Source organism: Hemiscyllium ocellatum, chromosome 3 (genome assembly GCF_020745735.1).
Source record: "Hemiscyllium ocellatum isolate sHemOce1 chromosome 3, sHemOce1.pat.X.cur, whole genome shotgun sequence".
Lineage (NCBI taxonomy): Eukaryota > Metazoa > Chordata > Chondrichthyes > Orectolobiformes > Hemiscylliidae > Hemiscyllium > Hemiscyllium ocellatum.
In genome coordinates, this window is record NC_083403.1 from 92961129 (window position 1) to 92983277 (window position 22149).

General features: G+C 41.6%; 1 protein-coding gene across 1 annotated transcript in view; it reads right to left on the reverse strand.

The window, feature by feature from the left end:
- Positions 1–22149, reverse strand: part of LOC132835750 (collagen alpha-1(XIX) chain-like) — a 178982-nt gene that overhangs the window by 134125 nt on the left and 22708 nt on the right. The window contains exons 7-9 of the mRNA XM_060854846.1: positions 21698–21739; positions 14449–14490; positions 8565–8609 (exon numbers count right to left, since the gene is read on the reverse strand). Of these exons, the coding sequence (XP_060710829.1) occupies positions 8565–8609; positions 14449–14490; positions 21698–21739 (129 nt within the window). The remainder of the gene's footprint in view (positions 1–8564; positions 8610–14448; positions 14491–21697; positions 21740–22149) is intronic.

Here is a 22149-nt window from a genome sequence, read left to right on the forward strand (position 1 = left end):
TTAGATCTCATGGGATACAGGGAGAACTAGCCATTTGGATACAGAACTGGCTCAAAGGTAGACGGTGGTGGTGGAGGGTTAATTTTCAGATTGGAGGCCTGTGACCAGTGGAGTGCCACAAGGATCAGTGCTGGTTCCTCTACTTTTTGTCATTTACATAAATGATTTGGATGTGAGCATAAGAGGTACAGTTAGTAAGTTTGCAGATGACACCAAAATTGGTGGTGTAGTGGACAGCGAAGATGATTACCTCAGATTACAACAGGATCGGAACCAGATGGGCCAATGGGCTGAGAAGTGGCAGATGGAGCTTAATTCAGATAAATGCGAGATGCTGTACTTTGGGAAAGCAAATCTTAACAGGACTTATACATTTAATGGTAAGGTCCTGGGGAGTGTTGCTGAACAAAGAGACCTTGGAATGAAGGTTCATAGCTCCTTGAAAGTGGAGTTGCAAGTAGATAGAATAGTGAAGAAGGCATTTGGTATGCTTTCCTTTATTGGTCAGAGTGTTGAATATAGGAGTTGGGAGGTCATGTTGCGGCTGTACAGGATATTGGTTAGGCCACTGTTGGAATATTGCGTGCAATTCTGGTCTCCTTCCTATCGGAAAGGTGTTGTGAAACTTGAACGGGTTCAGAAAAGATTTACAAGGATGTTGCCAGGGTTGGAGGATTTGAGATATAAGGATTGGCTGAACAAGCTGGGGCTGTTTTCCCTGGAGGGTCAGAGGCTGAGGGGTGTCCTTATAGAGGTTTACAAAATTATGAGGAGCATGGATAGGATAAATAGACAAAGTCTTTTCCCTGGAGTCAGGGAGTCCAGAACTAGAGGGCATTGGTTTAGGGTTAGAGGGGAAAGATATAAAAGAGACCAAAGGGGCAACTTTTTCATGCAAGGATGGTATGTGTATGGAATGAGCTGCCAGAGGGTGTGGTGGAGGCTGGTACAATTGCAACATTTAAGAGGCATTTGTATGGGTATATGAATAGGAAGGATTTGGAGGGATATGGGCCAGGTGCTGGTAGTTGGGACGAGATTGGTTTGGGATTTCTGGTCGACCTGGACAGATTGGACCAAAGGGTCTGTTTCCATGCTATACATCTCTATGAATCTATGACTCTATGACAGAACTAATGATTGACTGATGATGTTGAGGAAGCTATTTTGCCACATTGTTTTGATTGCTAGGATCTGGCAGTCTGACAATAATAGAGACCACTGAATTAATCAGAAGTCTGGAAAATGAAAAAAAAAATCACACCAGACCAATTTGCAGAATGTGCAGCGGTGGTCGAATCAATATTGTAATCTGATGGGTTGGTTCGCGTTTGTGGGGATTTTAAATCAATGTGTTTAGATGAGAATTTCCAGAGTATGCTACAATTAATACCCTTAAGGTATCTGAGATATTACCAATCTATGCAAATTTTCAGCAGCTGATGAAGAACACTTTGCAAGCCCGACCTCAGGTCGCCATTCACCTAGATGACATGCTGATAACAAGGAGATCTAATAAGGAACATTTAGAACATGCCATAAGATGTTTTTCCGAGATGGACATATGTCTTAGAAGGTAATATTGTGTGTTCCAGGCCCGCTATTTAGGCTACAGCGCTGGCGAGACTGGGTTACACCCATTGGAAGATAAAGTGAGGGCAATCAAAGGTGCCCCGGCTCCCATATCTTTCCAGGAGATTAGGCCATTTCTTGAGCTGCTACGTTATTACTGAAAGTTCAAACATAACTTGGCCTCCATTTTGGCACCTTTGCAACAACTACTAAAAGGGTCAATCTTGGAAATGGTCGCATAGGTAAGCCCGAGCTTTCAGTGAAGTAAAGAATCAGCTATCACTGGTACACGATGATCTCAAGAAAAATCTGGTATTGACATGCCAGCCTCCCCATTCGGTTTGGGGTGGTATTACCTCATAGGAGGCCCAATGGAGAGGAATGTCCAATAGCGTTTGCATTAAGGACTTTGGCTAATACAGAGCATTAATACATCCAGATCAAGAAAGAAGGATTGGCCATCATATTTGGAGTCAGGAAGTTCCACCAATAGCATTGAGGATAAAAATTTGTGATAATCATGAACCACAAACTCCTACTTGGTCTGCATAAAGGAGGTAAGGCAGTGCAATGCATAGCTTTGGACCGCATTTAGAGGTGGGCTGTAATATTAAGTGAGTATAAACACAAATTAGAATACTGTCTGAGAGGCTGAGCAGTGAGTGCAGATGCATTGAGCCGCCTCCCATTAGCAGATATACTACCAGTGGTATCCTCCATGGAAAAGTCTATTATAATAATTTCTGGACACACTCCCAGTCATAGCTGACAATATCAGACTTTGGACAACAGAAAGATCCAGTCCTTTCAAAACTGAAACAAAAGACAGAAACAAGATGGTGGCGGTGGACTAGCAGCATTACTTTCGAGCTCTTAGTCTGGGGCTCATCCACTTCCGTATGTTTTCTTTGTTTTTTCTATTTTGCTCTTTACTTTTATTTTCTCTCTTTTTAAGGCAGCAGGAGGGGAGAGAGAGAGAGAGAGAGAGATCCCAGCAGCAGGAGAAAATGGCATCCAGCAGCATGAAGGGGATAGCGAGCTAGTTATTCAAGATAGCAACAGTAGGCCCATCTGCTCCAGACCAGCAGCATTCTTTTTGTTTTCTTCTCTCAACTTCATGTCTTTTTTTTTAAAATATATCTTCTGGAGTTCTAAAAAGAATGCAGCAGCAGCAATGGAGCATGGCAGCAGCTATGGATCCTGAGTGGTGTCAGCTGGAAGTCTGGTGCCTGGAAATGGCTGTGGGTCTCAGCCCAATGTGTAAGAGTGAGCCTGAAGTGTCAGCCCCTAAAACCTGCAGTCTCAAGAGCAGCAAGTCCGAGGTTCCTGGAGAGTGGGCCAAAACAGAGGAGTTTGGACCGTTGTAGAGAGTGCACTTAAGAAAGAGTGTTGAACTTCTATCTTTATTCCTTATTTAATATGGGGAAGGACTGTAATGTTAACTTTCAACTTTATTTCTTTTTTTTAATAAACTTTACTATGAACATTGTTCTTCCATGTTACGACTTGTATGAACTCATTCCTGATAAAGGGTTCTTGTTGGAAAAATTGATTCTCCTGCTCCTTGGATGCTGCCTGACCTTGTTGTGCTTTTCTACCATCCCACTCTCGACCCTATTTATAGTTTACCAGACTAGTCTCCATTTAGGGAGCTAAAGACTTCCAGAGATTTATAAAGGTTTCATTGTAAATCCATAGTTCAGCACAAGCACCAGTTTCCATCTTTCTTTTCTAGAACCTTTCTTTATCCAGATGTCACCCCCATTTCCCCTCCTTCCAACTAGGAAGATCTTAGCTCTTTTATTTTATAAACTTATCTCAAATCACCCAGTTAAAAATTGAAACCAAATAAGTGACAAGCACTGGCCTCCAGGGACTGTATAACATCAACAATGACTCAAGGGAAGAAAGAGAGGAAGGGAACTAACTTCAATGGTGCCCATCTGTTTATAAATACCTTGGAAGACTCTTGTTCTTTTTGATATAACCTACCACTAAATCATTTAAATAACCTATACACAATAACAAGTGCTGCACACTGGGGAAGTGCAGGAAGTGCAACAATTGCAAAGAAAAATGAGGAGAAAAAAAAAGGATGGTAAAGTCAGAATTATGCTGGATGGCCCAGAGCCGCTGTTCCCACCTCTCTCCAAATGCCCCAAGACCCTCTTTTTCTAATCAATCTGTTCAGATATATTATTACATACCTCTGGAGCAGATGGGACTTAGAAGCTGGGACCCCTGGTCAGTGGTAGGGACATTACCACTGCACCGCAAGGGGGTCTTCTCAAGCCCCTAAAGATAAATTACAATGAGCATCACTTGCTCTCAACCGAATCTGCAGCTCTTCTCGGTTGGTCCTTAAAAAAAATCCTCATTTCTAACAGTAACAATTGCCCTAGCAAATGGAGATCCATAACCAGTGGACATTGTTCAAAACGATTAGCATAAAGATTTTGTTTTGACTCAAAGGGCAGTGAGGGTCTGGAACTCACTGCCTGAAAGAACGATAATGGAGAAAACCCTCATTACATTCACAAAGTAATTGGATTCAGGTTTGAAATGTTTGAACTTATGGGACTATTTACCAAGAACAAAAGGTAAGGGGCTTTTAGAAGACATGTAAGAGTTATGTTCAGGGAGTGGAAGAAGACATTAAAGAGTGGGGTAAGGGGTGGTAAACGAGGAATAAGAGTGGGGGATTAGAAAGTATAAGAAGATGTATGAGAGGGGGATAAGGGAATAAAAGAAGATGTGAGTAGGGGATAAGGAGGTGGAAGCAAACATCACTGACTCCAAAACATCAGCATATGACTCTATTTGAGGTCCTAATAGCTTAATTCCAACTTTGGAAAGCCCTTTTTCAAGTTATCTATGCTCTGTATAAAAATCATATTTATAACATCATTATTTTAACATTATAATCAGAAGGAAATATGTAACACAAACTAGAACAATACAACTATTTTAATTACAATTCTTAATACAGATTATTTTTATACAATGTGTCCAGATGGGAAGACCTCTTATTAAAGAGGATAACCAGAAGCAGAAATGATCCACAAGATTCATGATACACAGTTACCAGATATTCCCTAGTGACTGCTTAACGTGCTCTGCTTGATAGCCCTATTGATGACACAGGAGTAGACTGATGGGGCAATAATTGACCGGATTGGATTAATCTTGCTTTTTGTGTACAGAATATACCTGGCCAACTTTCCATATCATCAAGTAGATGCTAGTGGAATTCCATAGTAAAGGTATGGCAGGTTGTAGAATACAAATTTTCAGTACTATTGCGAGAATGTTGTCTGGATCCATAGCCTTTGTGGTTTCCAGTGCTTCCAACCATTCCTTGATATCACATGGAGTGAACTGAAATAGCTGAAAACTGATATCTCTGACACTGCAGACTTCTGGATGATTAAGTTAAGGATGGCAGCATGGATGGAGTTGGGGTGAAGGAAGAATGGGGTACAATCATGTTGGGCAGGTTGTGGGGCTTTGCTGTACCTTCCAACACTGTATTTGAACAACAAAATGTCATCACTTGCAGATTTTATCACAGTTGAAGAAATCCAATGGTGGCCCTACTAATCACAGCTACATTTCAGTCAGGGGCATTCAACATAATGTTAGAACGAAAGGTAAGAGATAGCTTTTTATTTTCAGTCCTTTTACCTGAGGTCTTCCTGCACTGTGCACCTTTCTGAGTCAGGAGAGAGGTGAGTTTGGTTACCCACATTTTTGCTACAACCAGCCATTTCTGCTGCTTCTTGTTCCTTTCTCCTGGAATTTGTCACCTTTCCTTTGTGACTTCCTGCTCATGTGTGGCTGGGATCAGCAACTCAGCAGGAAATCATGGGAATGTGTCCATGTGAGAGCACAATGTCCACTCCAACTCAATTATTCTGCTTTACCACCCAAACTGAGTATGCTTTTTCTCTGGTATGTATTTAGCAAAATCTATGGTCTCTATTTAGAACATTCCAGATCAGGAAAAAAAACTAGATAAATTTAGAGAAAGAGCTCCCTATTTCAGGGCCTCTCCTCATGATGAAATTGTTGACAATCAATGTAGACGCTTCAATAATTCTACTCATCCCTCCAGCTTTGTTCCCGAAGAGTATCTCCACAGTCTCCAAGAGATAGTTTTGAACTGGAACACCAGCTATCTTGTGGCTTTTCTTCCTGAGTACCAAATTAGGATGAGGAGCTCAACTGGGAGAGCTATAGCTCGAGTTCATTAGATGGGTCGGTGTTTGTCCAATGTGTGCAGGAGGGTTTCCTGACACAATATGTAGACAGGCCAACAAGAGGTGAGGCTATACTGGATTTGGTTCTAGGTAATGAACCAGGCCAGGTGTTAGACTTGGAGGTAGGTGAGCACTTCGGGGACAGTGACCACAACTCGGTGACTTTTACTTTAGTGATGGAGAGGGATAAGTGTGCGCCGCAGGGCAAGAGTTATAGCTGGGGGCAGGGAAATTATGATGCAGTGAGGCATGACTTAGGATGTGTGGATTGGAAAAACAGGCTTCAAGAGAAGAACACTAATGAGATGTGGGGATTGTTCAAGGAGCAGCTACTACGTGTCCTCGATAAGTATGTACCAGTCAGGCATGGTGTAAAGGGCCTTGTGAGGCAGCCGTGGTTTAGTAAGGAATTGGAATCCCTTGTGAAAGGGAAGAAGGCGGCATATGTAAAGATGAGGCGTGAAGGTTCAGTTGGGGCGATAGAGAGTTGTAAGGTAGCCAGGAAGGATCTAAAGAGAGAGCTAAGAGAAGCGAGAAGGGGACATGAAAAGTCTTTAGCTGGTAGGATTAGGGAAAACCCAAAGGCTTACTATAGGTATGTCAGGAATAAAAGGATGACTAGGGTAGGTATCGGTCCAGTCAAGGATAGTAGTGGGAAGTTGTGTGTGGAGGCGGAGGAGATTGGAGAGACACTAAATCAATACTTTTCATCAGTATTCACTCAGGAACAGGACACTGTTGCTGATGTGAATATGGAGTCACAAATGATTAGAATGGATGGCCTGGAAATATGCAGGGAAGAGGTTCTGGGAATATTGGAGAGGATGAAAATAGATAAGTCTCCTGGGCCTGATGGCATTTACCCTAGGATCCTATGGGAAGCTAGGGAGGAGATAGCAGAGCCATTGGCCTGGATTTTTATGTCGTCATTGTCAACGGGAATAGTACCAGAGGACTGGAGGATAGCGAATGTGGTCCCCTTGTTCAAGAAAGGGAGTAGGGATAGCCCTAGTAACTATAGGCCAGTGAGTCTGACTTCAGTGGTGGGCAAAGTCTTAGAGAGAATGGTAAGGGATAAGATTTATGAACATCTGGATAGGAATAACGTGATCAAGGATAGCCAGCATGGTTTTGTGAAGGGCAGGTCGTGCCTCACAAACCTTATTGAGTTCTTTGAGAAGGTGACTAAGGAAGTGGACGAGGGTAAAGCAGTAGATGTTGTGTATATGGATTTTAGTAAGGCGTTCGATAAGGTTCCCCATGGTAGGCTAATGCTAAAACTACGGAGGTATGGCATTGAGGATACATTAGAGGTTTGGATTAGGAATTGGCTGGCTGGAAGGAGACAGAGGGTAGTAGTTGATGGACTATGTTCATCTTGGAGTGCAGTTACTAGCGGTGTACCACAAGAATCTGTTTTGGGACCATTGCTTTTTGTTATCTTTATAAATGATCTAGAGGAAGGGCTTGAAAGCTGGGTAAGCAAGTTTGCGGATGACACAAAAGTCGGTGGAGTTGTGGATAGTGAGGAAGGAAGTGGTAGGTTACAGCGGGATATAGATAAGTTGCAGAGCTGGGCAGAAATGTGGCAAATGGAATTCAATGTAGCTAAGTGTGAAGTCATTCACTTTGGTAGGAGTAACAAGAAGATGGATTACTGGGCTAATGGTAGGCTACTTGGTAGTGTGGATGAGCAGAGGGATCTTGGTGTCCATGTACACAGATCTCTGAAAGTTGCCACCCAGGTAAATAGTGCTGTGAGGAAGGCATATGGTGTACTGGGCTTTATTGGTAGAGGAATTGAGTTCCGGAGTCCTGAGGTCATGTTGCAACTGTATAAGACTCTGGTGCGGCCTCATCTGGAGTATTGTGTGCAGTTTTGGTCGCCATACTATAGGAAGGATGTGGAGGCATTGGAACGAGTGCAGAGGAGGTTTACCAGGATGTTGCCTGGAATGGTAGGAAAATCTTATGAGGAAAGGCTGAGGCACTTGGGGCTGTTCTCATTGGAGAAGAGAAGGTTTAGGGGAGATTTGATAGAGGTGTATAAGATGATTAGGGGTTTAGATAGGGTTGACACTGAGAACCTTTTACCGCTAATGGAGTCGGGTGTTACTAGGGGACACAGCTTTAAATTAAGGGGTGGTAGGTATAGGACAGATGTTAGGGGTAGATTCTTTACACAGCGGATTGTGAGTTCATGGAATGCCCTGCCAGTAGCAGTGGTGAACTCTCCTTCTTTATGGTCATTTAAGCGGGCATTGGATAGGCATTTGGAAGTTATTGGGCTAGTGTAGGTTAGGTAGGATTCGGTCGGCACAACATCGAGGGCCGAAGGGCCTGTACTGCGCTGTATCTTTCTATGTTCTATGTTCTAAAGGCTTCACAATTTATTTCACACAGAATCCACAACCAGCATAAGGAGACTTTTAGCAAGGATTTATTTGAACCCAAATGTGAAATTAAATATGTATCGCCCAGTCTCCTTAAGGAATGAGGACTGATTCATTGCAGGTTGCCTTCAGGCCACAGGGATTCAAAATGGACACTCTAATCAGATCACAGTATATGCCTAATCCATCAATAAAAAATATTTCTCTTGAGTTGCAAAGCAGTGAGACCAATTGTTATGATCTGGCAGATATTGGCACAATGAGAGGCTGTAAAGTTTGATGACTATTGACATGATTTCCATTGACTGTGAGAAGGTATGTATCAATATAAGCTACGTACCGGATCTCCATGCTCTCCCTTGTCTCCTTTTTCTCCAGGTTTACCCTTTTGAGAGAGAAAAATGAAAATGGACTTATTTCATGTGTACAGTAGGCATGGCACACAGGACAATTTACCCTATGGTTGGAGGGGTGGGGTGTTCTCCTATTGTTTACAAACCAGTTAAACATAAATATCATCATACAACAACCAAAGCTCTTTTATTACTATCTGTTGACTTTAAATGTTCCTATTCCAATCACAGGTCTACTCTTAAACATGCTATTTAAATCGTGTCAGCGTAAATTGACACTGAGTGTAAAAGAAGAGCCCCTGTAATTGTAGGGCTTAAAAATAGGAACATCATCCACAAAAATTTTCCAGGCTGTTAATTGTTGACATATAAAGGTCAGCTTAACACCTCATTATTTCAGAATGAATATTGGCAAATGTAGCTTAGCTGATGGCAGTCACTGGATCTCCTAACTGCTCAAGCACGAGGCAGAATCAATCATTTAAAAGTGATGATGCCTGGGTGACATGTACTTGTGTTACTCTTAAAGAATGTAAGCAGCAGGAAGCAAACTGTAGAGTATATAACATTGCCACGAAGGGTCAGATTTCAGCATCAATGGGCAGTTCAACAGTGTGGCTCCACAAGCAAATGCTGATCAAAGTACAAAAATACTTACTCACAGGTCAGAAAAATTATCTCCTCTGCTTCATTCTTCCCTCAGCTCATCTGTAACCTTCATGAATTTGTTACCTCTACATTCTAATCCTCCCTTCCATCTTGTATTTTCAGGAAACTTTCAGTAGATTTCAGCAGGTTCATCCAAATTCCTGTCTCACTTATCCTAACTTAGACCAACTCTTATTTACCAAACATAGAATCCCTACAGAACAGAAAAAGCCCATTTGGCTCATCAAGTGTCACTGACCTGCTGAAGAGCATCCTATCCATACTGTCGCCACCCCCCCACTCCTCACCCTACCACTATAACCCGCATGGAGTTTTTACCATGGTTAACCCACCTAACCTGTACATCTCTGGACACTAGGGGGCAATCTTTTAGCATGGCCAACCCACAAAACCTGCATATGGTTAGTTTGAGGGAGGAAATTGGAATACCCGGAGGAAACACAAATAGACACAGGGGGAACTTGCAAACTCCACACAGACATCGCCCAAAGCTGAAATCAAACCCCCAGGTCCCTGGTGCTCTAAGGCAGCCATGTTAACCACTGTGCCATCTTGTGCTCAATGAATTCTGCAGATGTGGGCTGTTAGATTCTTGGGATAGCAGAACTGATGTATAGAGAGAGACTGGATCAAGTAGGATGAGATACACTGAAATTTAGAAGACTAAAGGAGGATTTCACAGAAACCTATAAAATTCTAAGAAGACCAAATAAGGTAAATACAGAAAGAATGATCCTGATCACTGTGCAGTCCAGAACCATGGGTCACAGTCAAAGGATACAGGGTTCGCCATTTAGGATTGAGATGTGGAGAAATTTCTTTACCTAGGGAATGCTGAGACTGTGGAATTCTTTGCCACAGAATACAGTTGAGGGAAAACATAGAATGTTTTCAAGAAAGAGTTAGGTATAGTTGATTAGGTTAACCACAGTGTGGAAACAGGCCCTTTGGCCTAACAAGTCCACACTGACCCTCTGAAGAGTAACCCACCCAGACCCATTTTCCTCTGATTAATACAGGACAATTTAGCACAGCTAATTCACCAGAATGTGTAAACTCCACACAGACAGTCAGCCAAGGCTGGAATTGAACCTGGGACCCTGGTGCTATGAGGTAGCAGTGCTAGCCACTGTGCCATTCCTTTAGTTCTTAGGACTAAAGGGATCAGATGGTATAGGGAGAAAGCAGGAACAAGATACAGAATTGGATGATTAGCCATGACCATATTGAATGGAAGATCAGGCTCACAGGGCTGAATGGCTTACTCCTGATTGTATTTTCTTTGTTTATATGTGTGCAAAAAAAATGGAAGGAAAGGGTGGGTGGAAAATTCCATCTAAAAACCATCAATATGCCTGGGAAAATTTGATCATGGGATGACGAATATGAGAAAAGTCATCCCATAGGTTGATTAGACAAGATCTGTAAGAAACTGTTCCTCTAATTGTAGGCTGTTTCTCTCCTGCTCTCTCACTAGCAAACCTATTTGCAGCAAACACAGGAGCGAACTAGCCTATGATTGGAAAAGCAACAAGAAGTGACATAGTTGTAGTAAGGTGATGATAAAAGGTGGTAGTGATGGTAGTGGTGGGGGAAGAGGTACTGGGTAATGGAAGAGTGAGGAGGCTTCAAAAGTAAAGTAGAAGGGTGAAGGAGGCTGAAAAGGAAAAGGAACTGTTTTAAACCATCAACAAAAAAATACTTAGCTTATTCCAAAGGAGGAAATTTTAAATCAGAACGATAATGAGTTCATTGAAAGTTAATGTGGAATCTCTAGCTTGAGGCTGAATATGTTTAGGAGCAGCTATATATGGGAAACATATGATGGATAGTCTCATATTAATCATTGTTTAGGTGGGACTAAGATCAGAGATGCAGTAAAGTGCGCAGTAACTATTTGGTTAAAATGATCCAGCTTTGTGCAGATACAATAGAAATGCATTAGCTGTGACCTCTCCAGTCTGCAGAAGGTATTCAGGATGATGGTCTCCTTTGTTTTGGAGAAATATGCTTTAACTATGCTAAAAAGGGGAGCTGTTGTTTTGTGTCAATTTAAATTGTGTGGTTTCCGGGAAACAAATGTTTTCCTTTGGTGGTGTGACTTTATGTTCAATGGAAAGATGTTAATTGAGAATTTTGATAATTCCTTCTAATTCTGTAAATAAACTACTAGTAAACTCAAGAAAGAAGAAAATGTTACTATGTGACTGCATCATCTTGCAATGGAGTTAGTGAGAATGAAAAAGGTCCCTTGAAAACCATAATATAAGCCGCTTGTTAAAATTAATGAGCAGCCCCTGAGAAAATTTCAAGAAAAATTATTTTAACTCCTAGCACATATGCATATACTTACACTTTTTCCAAATAGGCAACATACTGCAGAGCAAGGCAGAGCTCTCAATGTAATTTAAATGCAGTGCTTTGCATGCACAATTCACAGATGCTACACTGCAAGTAGGAAATCCAGTCTTTCAACAGGCTAATCAGAGAAACAGAATTCTTGATTTTTGAATTCCCCAGGTCACTGCCCCAGTTCTCCAAGGTCACTGTCTGACCTCTGGTCCAAAGTCCTGCAATGATGTAGAAGAAACTAAAGCTATGACAATAATAAGTTAATTAACTCATATTTGTCATCTTACCATGAAGATTATAATTAAAAATTCTGTGCTGTGACCCTGAGTAGTTCTATATTTGCCTCCTCTGTCTTTGTTCAGCTAAACCATTGTTCTTAAATCAATTTTTGGTGTGGGTATTTCCTGGCTATGTGATATGGAATTCTGTTAAAGAGAGTTTTTCAGGATTTTGACACTGAATCAATGCAATATATTTCTAAGTCAAGATGGTGAGTGACTTGGGACTACTTGGAAGTGGTGGTGTTCCCATGTATATACTAGCTTTGCCCTTGTAGACAGAAGTAGTCACTGGTTTGAAAAGAGTTCTTGAAGGAACATTGTGAATTTTTACAATGCATCTTGTAGATGGTATACACTGTTGCGACTGAGTGTCAGTTGTGGAGTGACAGAATGTTTGAGGATGCAATTGAGCTGCTTTGTCCCGGATGGTATCAAGCTTCTTGAGTGTTGTTGAAGTTACACTCATCCAGGCATGTGGAGAGTATTCCATTACACTCCTGATTTGTGCTTTGTAGATGATAGATAGGCTTTGGGGAGTCAGGAGGTCAGTTACTCACTGCAGGAAACCTTGGACCTGTTCTTGTGACCATGATGTTTATATGACAAGTCCAGTTCAGTGTCTGGTTGGGATGTTGATAGTGGGGGAAATCACTATGGCAGTGCTGTTGAATCTCAAGGAATATGATGTACTGCTAGCGCCAAGTCATGGATTACAATGGTGAGGACTAGTCTTTAGAATAAAACAGAGAAGAAGAGGAATGCGATTCACTGGTTTTAATGATTGGAGAAAAGATTTCTCTTTTCCAAGAAGTAGATGTCATTTAGGGAATGACAGAATTGCTTACAATTGAGAAGAAAAAAAGTGGATGATTATTTGACCAAAGGCATTCTAAAGGATTCTAAATAGTGAGAGTTAAGAACAGGTCCAAATCTATTTGGAAACCATAGAGACACATAATAACAATAGAGTGATGGCATTGGGACACTTTAATCACACAAATATCATATTGTTTTATTTACTTATGGACATGGATGTCATTGCCTGGGCCAGATTTGTTGTGAATATTGCTGAACATTGTGAAGTCATTGGCAAACATCCTCACTCCTGATCTTATGGAGGGAAGGTCATTGGCGAAGCAGCTGAAGATGGTTAATGATTCCCCCTGGGGAATTTCTGCAGAGATGTTCTGGGAATGAGATGATCATCTTCCAACCATCTTCCTATGTCACAGCAATGACTCCAAACTGCCTCCATTGACACCAGTTTTGCTCAGGCTCCTTGGTATCATACTCAATCAAATGCAGCTTTGATGTCAAGTGCAATTACTCTCACCTCACTTCTGGTGTTCAGCTCTTTTGTCCATGTTTGAATCAAAGCTTTAATGAAGTCAGGATTGGAATCATCCAGAAGAAACTAAAATGACCATCAGTGAGCAGGTTTTGGTAAAGGTGCTCAATCCTTTATCCGAAATGCTTGGGACAAGCTGGTTTTCAGAATTCAGAATTTTTTGAATTTCAGAATAAGTGACAGTTTGATGGTGAATTTTTTAAAAATCTTACTGGAGGAGCATGACTCACTTGACAGAAAATCGAGGCCTGCTGGTGCTGGGCCACGTCCCCACGTGTTGCACCTGAGTGACACGCATCAAGTGGGTATCAACTTGGGTTAACTGTTTGCACGCCAAATAATCTTGTTAATGAGAAATAAACTTCACAAAAAAAACCCTTCTGACTTCGGAGTGTTTTGGATTTTGGAATTTCGGATAAAGAATTGTCTACTTGTATATATTTTTTCATTGGCCCTGAGCCTGTTTCAATAGAATTGGTTTGCTCAGTGAAGGGGAGCCACATCCTGGGCAGAGAAGGGCATGGCAGAAATACTAAATTCGGGGTCTGATGGCTCAATTCAGACAACAACTTAATATTCAGCAGCCATACAAAGGCAGAATTACTTCTCATGAGCCTTAGAAGTGATCCTAGCACATTGGGGTTTCTTTTCTCTCCTTCCATGATCACCCAATGTTTACTAACCCCAAATACACTCACGCTATTTTTGGCACCTTGCTGTGGTTTCAGATGTTGCTGCCTAGCATACTCCCCTCCAGGGATCTGACCCCCAGGGTGAGCAAGTTCAGCTGCATTTCATGCCATGTTGTCATGCTACATGTCAGGCTGCACCTCATAATGTTGAGACAAGAAGTTCTGAATACTTGCCCCAGTGGTCTCCAAAGATGTTAAAGTGGATTTTTGGCTAGCAAGCTATAATTTGCTGGTAATATTATATAGTGGGAAAATGTGCTGATTGCAAATCTAAGCGATTAATTGAAGAGGTCACTTTCTGCGTAACGTTCTGTCCTCCAAAAACAATACCAATGACTACACCAACCACTGCTATCATTTATTCTTCAGATCTGTGGAAGTCATCACTTCCCTCTGCCACTCCCATATTCCACTGATTCACAATCTTTCCCATCCTCCTCAACTTGGTCATCCAAACCATAGCCCCATCACAGAAGTCTCTCAACAAAACCAGAAAATTTTCTCAGCCTTAAGGGTTAGGATAACTTACAGGCATTCCATATTGCTGCAGAGAGTATTCTGAAGACATCCCCTGCAAGAAAAAAAGGAGGCAAGGATATTACTATTTTCTATCTTATTTTGATGTCCATTGGCAGCTCATGAAGGAGATGCAATTCCCCGAATAACTTTATACCCCCACTCTGAATCCAGTATTCTTCCCCTTCATATAATTGTCCTATTAGGAGTTCATAACTCACTGTCATTACACTGCATTTGAGGACAGTCTGATATCTACACACTAGAAGACTGTTGTGTGGTATGTATCTAATTGTGTCACAGGTGTGTGCATATACATGGATTGTGTACTCAATTGGGTACAGCTTCACAGATGAATCTCCACAGTTATTGCCAGATGTGCTGAGTTTCACAGCTCTTTCTGCTTTTATTTCAGATCTCCAGCATCCATGGTATTTTGCTTTTGTATTAGCGATATTCATTAAGTTCCTTTTGCCAGTAAACTAATTAAAACTTTTACAAATGATTTTTAGGGCAAGAAGAATGGTCATACCATTCATGCCTTACCTTAGGATGGATACAGGTGTGAAGCCACAATGACAGACCAACAACAATTCAGTTCAGCTGATAGTTATGTTGTGATCAGCAATGAAATCTATAACAGATGTTTTCCTTTTCATGGGGTACTGGCATCAGTATTGGAACAGGAGGGATCTGTCCAGTTGGGACTGTCTCCACCTGAACTGAGTTGAGACCAGCGTTCTCACAAAAAGAGTACATAGGGTCATCAATTGGACTTTAAACTAGGAAGTGGGGAGGAAAGGGCGAGTAAAGCTCCAACGAGTATAATTGCCAATGTGAAGCAAAGCTGCAAGTTAAAATATGTGGGGTGGATTCAACTGCATGGGAAAAGAATGAAAAAAAATGAAAAGCAAGCAGAACTCAGGCTAGGCTATTAAAGTCTCCTGCACACAAAATAGGACACAATGTTTAGAAAGGGTTAGGAGTCAAACTTCAAACACACTGGATAAATGAATAACAATGAGAAGAGGAATGGTCAATACAGGACTGAAGGTGTATCTGAATACACACAGTATACAAAATAAGGCAAATGAGCTTATGGTGCAGATTGAAATGAGTAGGTATGATGTTGCGGGCATCACAGAGATGTGGCTTCAAGGGAATCAGGACTGGGAGCTAAATATCCAAGGATGTACATTCTGCCAAAAAGACAAGCAGGTGAGTAGAGGGATTGGGGTTACATTGTTAATAAGAAATGAAATTAAGTTAATAGCAATAAACTAAATACTGTCAGATGATGTAGAATCTGCGTGGGTAAAATTGAGGAACCTCAAAGGTGAAAAAATCATAATGGGAGTTATGTACGGGCCTCCAAACAACCGTTAGAATTTGGGGCATAAGCTATACCAAGAGATAGAAAAGGCTTGTAAGAATGACAAGGTTGCAGTCATCATGGGGGATTTCAATATACAGGTGGACTGGGAAAATCAGGTTGGTAGTGAATTGCAAGGAAAGGAATTTCTGGAATGTCTGCGAAATGGCTTTTTGGAGCAGCTTGTGGTGGAGCCCACTAGGAAGAGGGAATTCTGGATTTAGTGTTGTGCAATGAGGCAGACTTGATAAGGGAACTTAAGGTGAAGGAACCCTTAGTAGGCAGTGACAATAATATGATAAAATTTACTCTGCAATTTGAGAGGGAGAAGGTGGAATCAGATGTAACAGTATTACTGTTGAATAAAGGTAACTACAGAGGCATGAGGGAGGAGCTGACTAGAATTGACTGGAAGAGGAACCTAGCAGGAAAGACCATGGAATAGCTAATTGGAATAGCAAGTGTTCCTGGAAGCAATTTGGGAGACACAGCAAAAATTCATCCTGTGGAAAAAGAAGTATACTAGGTGGGGATGAGGCAACCATGGCTGACCAGGGAAGTCAGGGACAGCATAAAAGCAAAGAGAATGCAAATCATGTGGTGAAGGGCATTGGGGAGCCAGAGCATTGGGAAACCTACAAAGACCAACAGAAGAAACGAAGAAATAAATAAGGAGGGAGAAGATTAAAGATGAGGTTAAGTCAGTAATATTCGAAAAGATTGCAAGATTTTCTTTAGATATATAAAAGGCAAAAGTAGACATTGGGCCACTGGAAAATAATGCTGGAAGAGTAATAATGAGGAACAAAGAAATGGCTGAGGAGCCGAATAAGTATTTTGCGTCAGTCTTCACAATGGAAGACAAGAGTAATATCCCAAAAATTCAAGAGATTTGGGGGGGGGTGTGGTGGGGTGGTGGTGGGGTGGTGGTGGGGGTGCGCAGAGATGAGTATGGTGACCATCACCGATGAGAAGGTGCTAGAAAAACTGAAAAGTCTGAAAGTGGATAAGTCACATGAACCAGATGGGCTACACCCCAGAGTCCTAAAGGAGACTGCTGAAGAGATAGTGGAGACTTCAGTAGTGATCTTTCAGGAATCACTGGAGTTAGGGAGGATCCCAGAGGACTAGAAAATTGCCAGTGTAAACAACCACCCACCCCCGTTAAGAAGGGAATAAGGCAAACAATGGGGAATTATAGGCCGATTAGCCTGACCTCAGTCATTGGTAAGATTTTGGAGTCCATTGTGAAGGATGAATTTTCAGAATACTTGGAACTGCATAGTAAAATAGGGCAAAGTCAACATGGTTTGATCTCTTGAAATTGTCATGCCTGACAAATCTGTTAGGAATCTTTGAGGAGGTAACAAGCAGGTTAGACCAAGGAGAACCAATGGATGTTATCTATCTGGACTTCCAGAAGCCCTTTGATAAGGTGCCACAGGCTGCTGAATAAGATAAGGGCCCACGGTGTTAAAAGCAAGGTACTAGCATGGATAGAAGCTTGGCCATCTGGCAGAAGAAAGAGAATGGGGATAAAAAGGTTCTTCTCAGGATGGAAGCTGGTGACTAGTGATGTTCCACAAGGATCTGTGTTGGGACCACAACTTTTCACTTCATACATTAATGATCTAGATGAAGGAACTAAGGGTATTCTGGCTAGATTTGCAGATTATACAGAGATAGATGGAGGGGCAGGTAGTATGGAGGAAACAGGGAGGCTGCAGAAAGATTTAGACAGGTTAGGAGAGTCGGCAAAGAAGTAGCAGATGAAATACAATAATTAGATTCCTTACAGCGTGGAAACAGGCCCTTTGGCCCAACCAGTCCACACTGACCCTCCAAAGAGTAACCCAACCAGACCCACTTCCCTTTGACTAATGCACCTAACACAATGGGCAATTTAACATAGCCAATTCACCTGACCTGCACATCTTTGGATTGTGGGAGGAACCCCTCACAGACACAGGGAGAATGCACAAACTCCACACAGACAGTTGCCCAAGGCTGGAATTGAACCTGGGACCCTGGTGCTGTGAGACAGCAGTGCTAGCCACTGTGGGAAAGTGTGATATCATGCACTTTCGTGGGAAAAATAGAGGCATGGAGTATTTTCTAAATGGGGAGAAAATTGAGAAATCTGAAGTGCAAAGAGACTTGGGAGTCCTAGTCCAGGTTTCTCTTAATGTAAACTTGCAGATTGAGTTGGTAGTTAGAAAGACAAATACAATATTGTCATTCATCTTAAGAGAAGTAGAATATAAAGGCAGGTGCATACTTCAGAGACTTTATAGAGCTCTGGTCAGGCCACATTTAGAGTATTGTGATCAATTTTGGGTCCCATGCCTTAGGAAGGATTTACTGGCTCTAGAGTGGGTCAGAGGAGTTCACAGGAATGATCCCAGGAATGAAAGACTTAACATATGAGGAACATTTGAGGACTCTGGGACTATACCTAGAGTTTAGAAGGATAAGGAGGGATCTGATTGAAACTTGTAGAATACTGAACAGCATGGACAGAGTGAATGTTAGGAAGATGCTTCCATTGGTAGGAGAGACGAGGACCTGAGGGCACACCCATGGAGTAAAGGGAAGACTCTTTAGAAAGAAGATAAGGAGGAATTTCTTCAGTCAGAAAGTAGTGAATCTGCGGAATTCATTGCCACAGAAAGCACCCATCTGCAGGAAATTTAGTGCCAAAGCCCAAACCAGAGCTCAGGTGACCAATAAGATGCTGTAACACCACAGCATTGACACCAATGCTTATATCATCACTTGTAATATAAGAAATTAGGCATGGAATTGGAAGACCCAAAACATTTATTACAGCTCGTTCAAATACATAAACATTATAGTCACAGGCACATCTAAATGCCCAGGCTAGTATTAAGCTGTTTAGTTACAACTAAAGAGTATGCTTCCATCTACATTTCATGTTTCAAATAAGATGGTGACTGAGACTTTTGTACCATAAGAGTACATGCTACAGTGTTGATATCATAAGCATGACTGACAGACTGACTATGAGACACAAAACAACAGGTTTTGCATATCTTCATTTTTATTCACAGTCTGAAATATGTTAATTACAAGCAATTCCAAAATACAGAGATAGTTCCAACCTTCATAAGGTCATAAGAGCATAACAAATAGGAGTAGGAGTAAGGCCATTCTGCCATTCAATCATGGCTGATGGGCATTTCAACGCCACTTACCCACACTCTCCCTGTGTCCCTTAATTCCTTGTGAGATTAAGAATTTATCAATCTCTACTTGAAGACATTTAACGTCCTGGCCTCCACTGCGCTCTATGGCAGTGAATTCCACAGGCCCACCATTCTCTGGCTGAAGAAATGTCTCTTCATTTCCGTTCTAAATTGACCCCCTTTAATTCTAAGGCTGTGCCCACGGGTCCTAACATCCCCACCTGACAAACACAGTTTCCCAGAGTCCACCCTTTCTAAGCCATGCATTATCTTGTAAGTTCTATTAGATCTCCCCTCAACCTTCTGAACTCGAATGAATACAATCCCAGGATCCTTAGCTGTTCTATGTTAGGCCTACTATTCCAGTGATCATCCATGTGAATCTCTGCTGGACACACTCCAGTGCCAGTATTTCTTTCCTGAGGTGTGAGGTCCAAAACTGGATAGAGTATTCTAAATGGGGCCTGAGCAGAGCTTTATAAAGTCTTAGTAGCACCTCACTGTTTTTACATTCCAACCTTCTTGAAATAAATGACAACATTACATTTGCTTTCTTAACCATGGACTCAACCTGCAAGTCAACCTATAGAGAATCCTGTACTAGCACTCCCAGATCCCTTTGTACTTTGGCTTTATGAATTTTCTCGCTGTTTATAAAATAGTCCTTGCCTGTGTTCTTTTTTCCAAAGTGCAAGACCTTGCATTTGTTCACGTTGAATTTCATCAGCCATTTATTGGACCATTCTCCTAAACTGTCTAAATCTTTCTGCCCATCTCCTCAGAACTACCTGCATGTCCACCTAACTTGATATCATCAGCGACCTTCTCCAGAATGCCCCTAGACTCTTCATCCAGTTCATTTATATATAAAATGAACAGCTGGGGTCCCAACACTGAACCCCGCAGGACATCACTTGTCACCAGCTGCCATTCTGAAAAAGAACCTTTTTCAGAACCTTTTTCCCAACTCTCTGCCTTCTGTCAGACAGCCAATCCTCAATCCATGCCAGTAGCTCACCTCAAACACGATGGGCCCTCACCTTACTCAGCAGCCTCCCATGAGGCACCTTTTGGAAGTCTAGGTAGATAACATCCACTGGGTTTCCCAGGTATAACCTACTTGTAGCATCTTCAGGCATGACCTCCCCTTATTAAAGCACAGCAGGCCAGGCAGCATCTCCCTATTCCTGAGATGCTGCCTGGCCTGCTGTGCTTTGACCAGCAACACATTTTCAGCTGTGATCTCCAGCATCTGCAGACCTCATTTTTTACTCCCCTTATTAAATCCATGCTGACTCATGTTCACTCTTTCAAAGAACAGGATTTGAAACATTTTGTTGTGGAATTCTGTGGTTTGAATTCAGTGTGGTTTAATTTGTTCTTTGAATGTTTTGCAAAGGTAACAGTATTGGCTATGAGAAATGATCAATATAATAAAAAACCATGAAACATTTACATCATGAAGTAAGATGATTTAGCTCTTTATCACTTGATGATTCATTGAAAAAGTTCATCAATGGAAATAAATTCATTTGAAATTCAATTAAATCTCCAATTGCAAACTGCTTCACTAAAACTAACATTAAATTGTGAGTATGTGTGAAGCAATATTTATTGCCCATTCCTTATTACCCCAAGGCCACAGTAGTCTATAGTCTTAAGGAGATTAGACTTCATGAAGTGAATGAATCCTATCTGTGAACGATATTTTAGAGCTGGTTGGATATTTCACACACACATGCGTTTACACACACGCACAAACACACACACACATACACTCTCTCTCTCTCCTGGCACTGGCATGGCAATTTCCTGACCTAGCACAGCAGCCACCATCATGGCATGGCAACTTTTCAGCCTCCTGAAGCAGCCTTCCAGTGTGGTGTGTCACCGGCATAGTGTGGAGCCAAGGCCTGATGCTGATTGAAGTTAGGTGCCAGCATGGTCTGTTGTACTGAATTTTATTTCTGTAAAACTAGATATTTTAATTCTGTATTGTGTAAAATCTTGTAACTAAAGAAGCTGTGCCTAGGTACCTTTGTATTTAAGTCAATACTTTAATTGGCAACGTATAAACCTTTCACTATATTCATTGAACATATGTGACAATAAAAACTATTCTATTCTATTTATACCGGGCTTGGTAATTGAGATTGACTCTGTTCCCAAGTAAATAGGCAGTGATCAGGAGTGAAGGTTAGCACTGATTTTCTACTCCTTTTTGGTCTAGAGGTTCAGAGGCCAACTGCAGCACCCTACTTGAGCATGGTGCCAAGTGAACACAAACTAAGCCTTGTACATTGCAACTTGCTGTTCTGTAAAGTTCATTTGCAAACATGCAGTGCATTTAGCAGCCAGATCAGCAGAGAGACTGGCACTTTCTGTTTTGAGGAGGGCCCTTTTTCTTTACTCTGTCTTCTCTAGGATAAAGAAAGATCAAGTAAGGCCTTGTAAAACTCCCACAATTTCAGTGTTGCATGCAAGGTGTTTACCAAACTGCATTTTGGTAGGAATCACACCATCTTTTCACTGGAATATAAGTTGGCCATGAGGATTTGTCTTACGGGCTGTGGTTTCTAGCAGTGCAAAGTTAGTCTAACATGGTAAGTGACAATGCTTCCAATGGAGCTTTATTAAAGAATTCTTTTTATTTACAATATATACAGTTGGAAAAGGTAACTCACCAGTCCTGATGGGCCTGGAGGTCCTGGCAATCCAGTATCACCCTAAAAGAGAAGAGTTTGTGATAAGTGTCTTCCTTCCACATTGTCTAAAAATCTGATGGGCTAACTAAAGGAAGACTGTTAGAGAACAGCTTCAGCTTGTTTATCAAGATAGCTGCTACCTTGTTCTTGAATTGGCTATACAGCAGTTTCAGAAGGCTGACTCAGATTCACACTCAAGGCATACTTATAATGGAAGCAAAGCTGAAATGAGGGACATTTTGACATTGGCTCTTCCAATGCAGTGAAGGGCAGTAAAGAAGGCTTTTGGCACATTGGCCAGGTAATTGAGTTTAGAAGTTGGGAAGTTATATTGCTGTTGTTGAGGTTGTTGGTGAGGCCACATTTGGAGTATTGTGCTCTGTTTAGGTCACCTTGGTATAGGAAGGATGTTACTAAACTAGAAAGAGTGT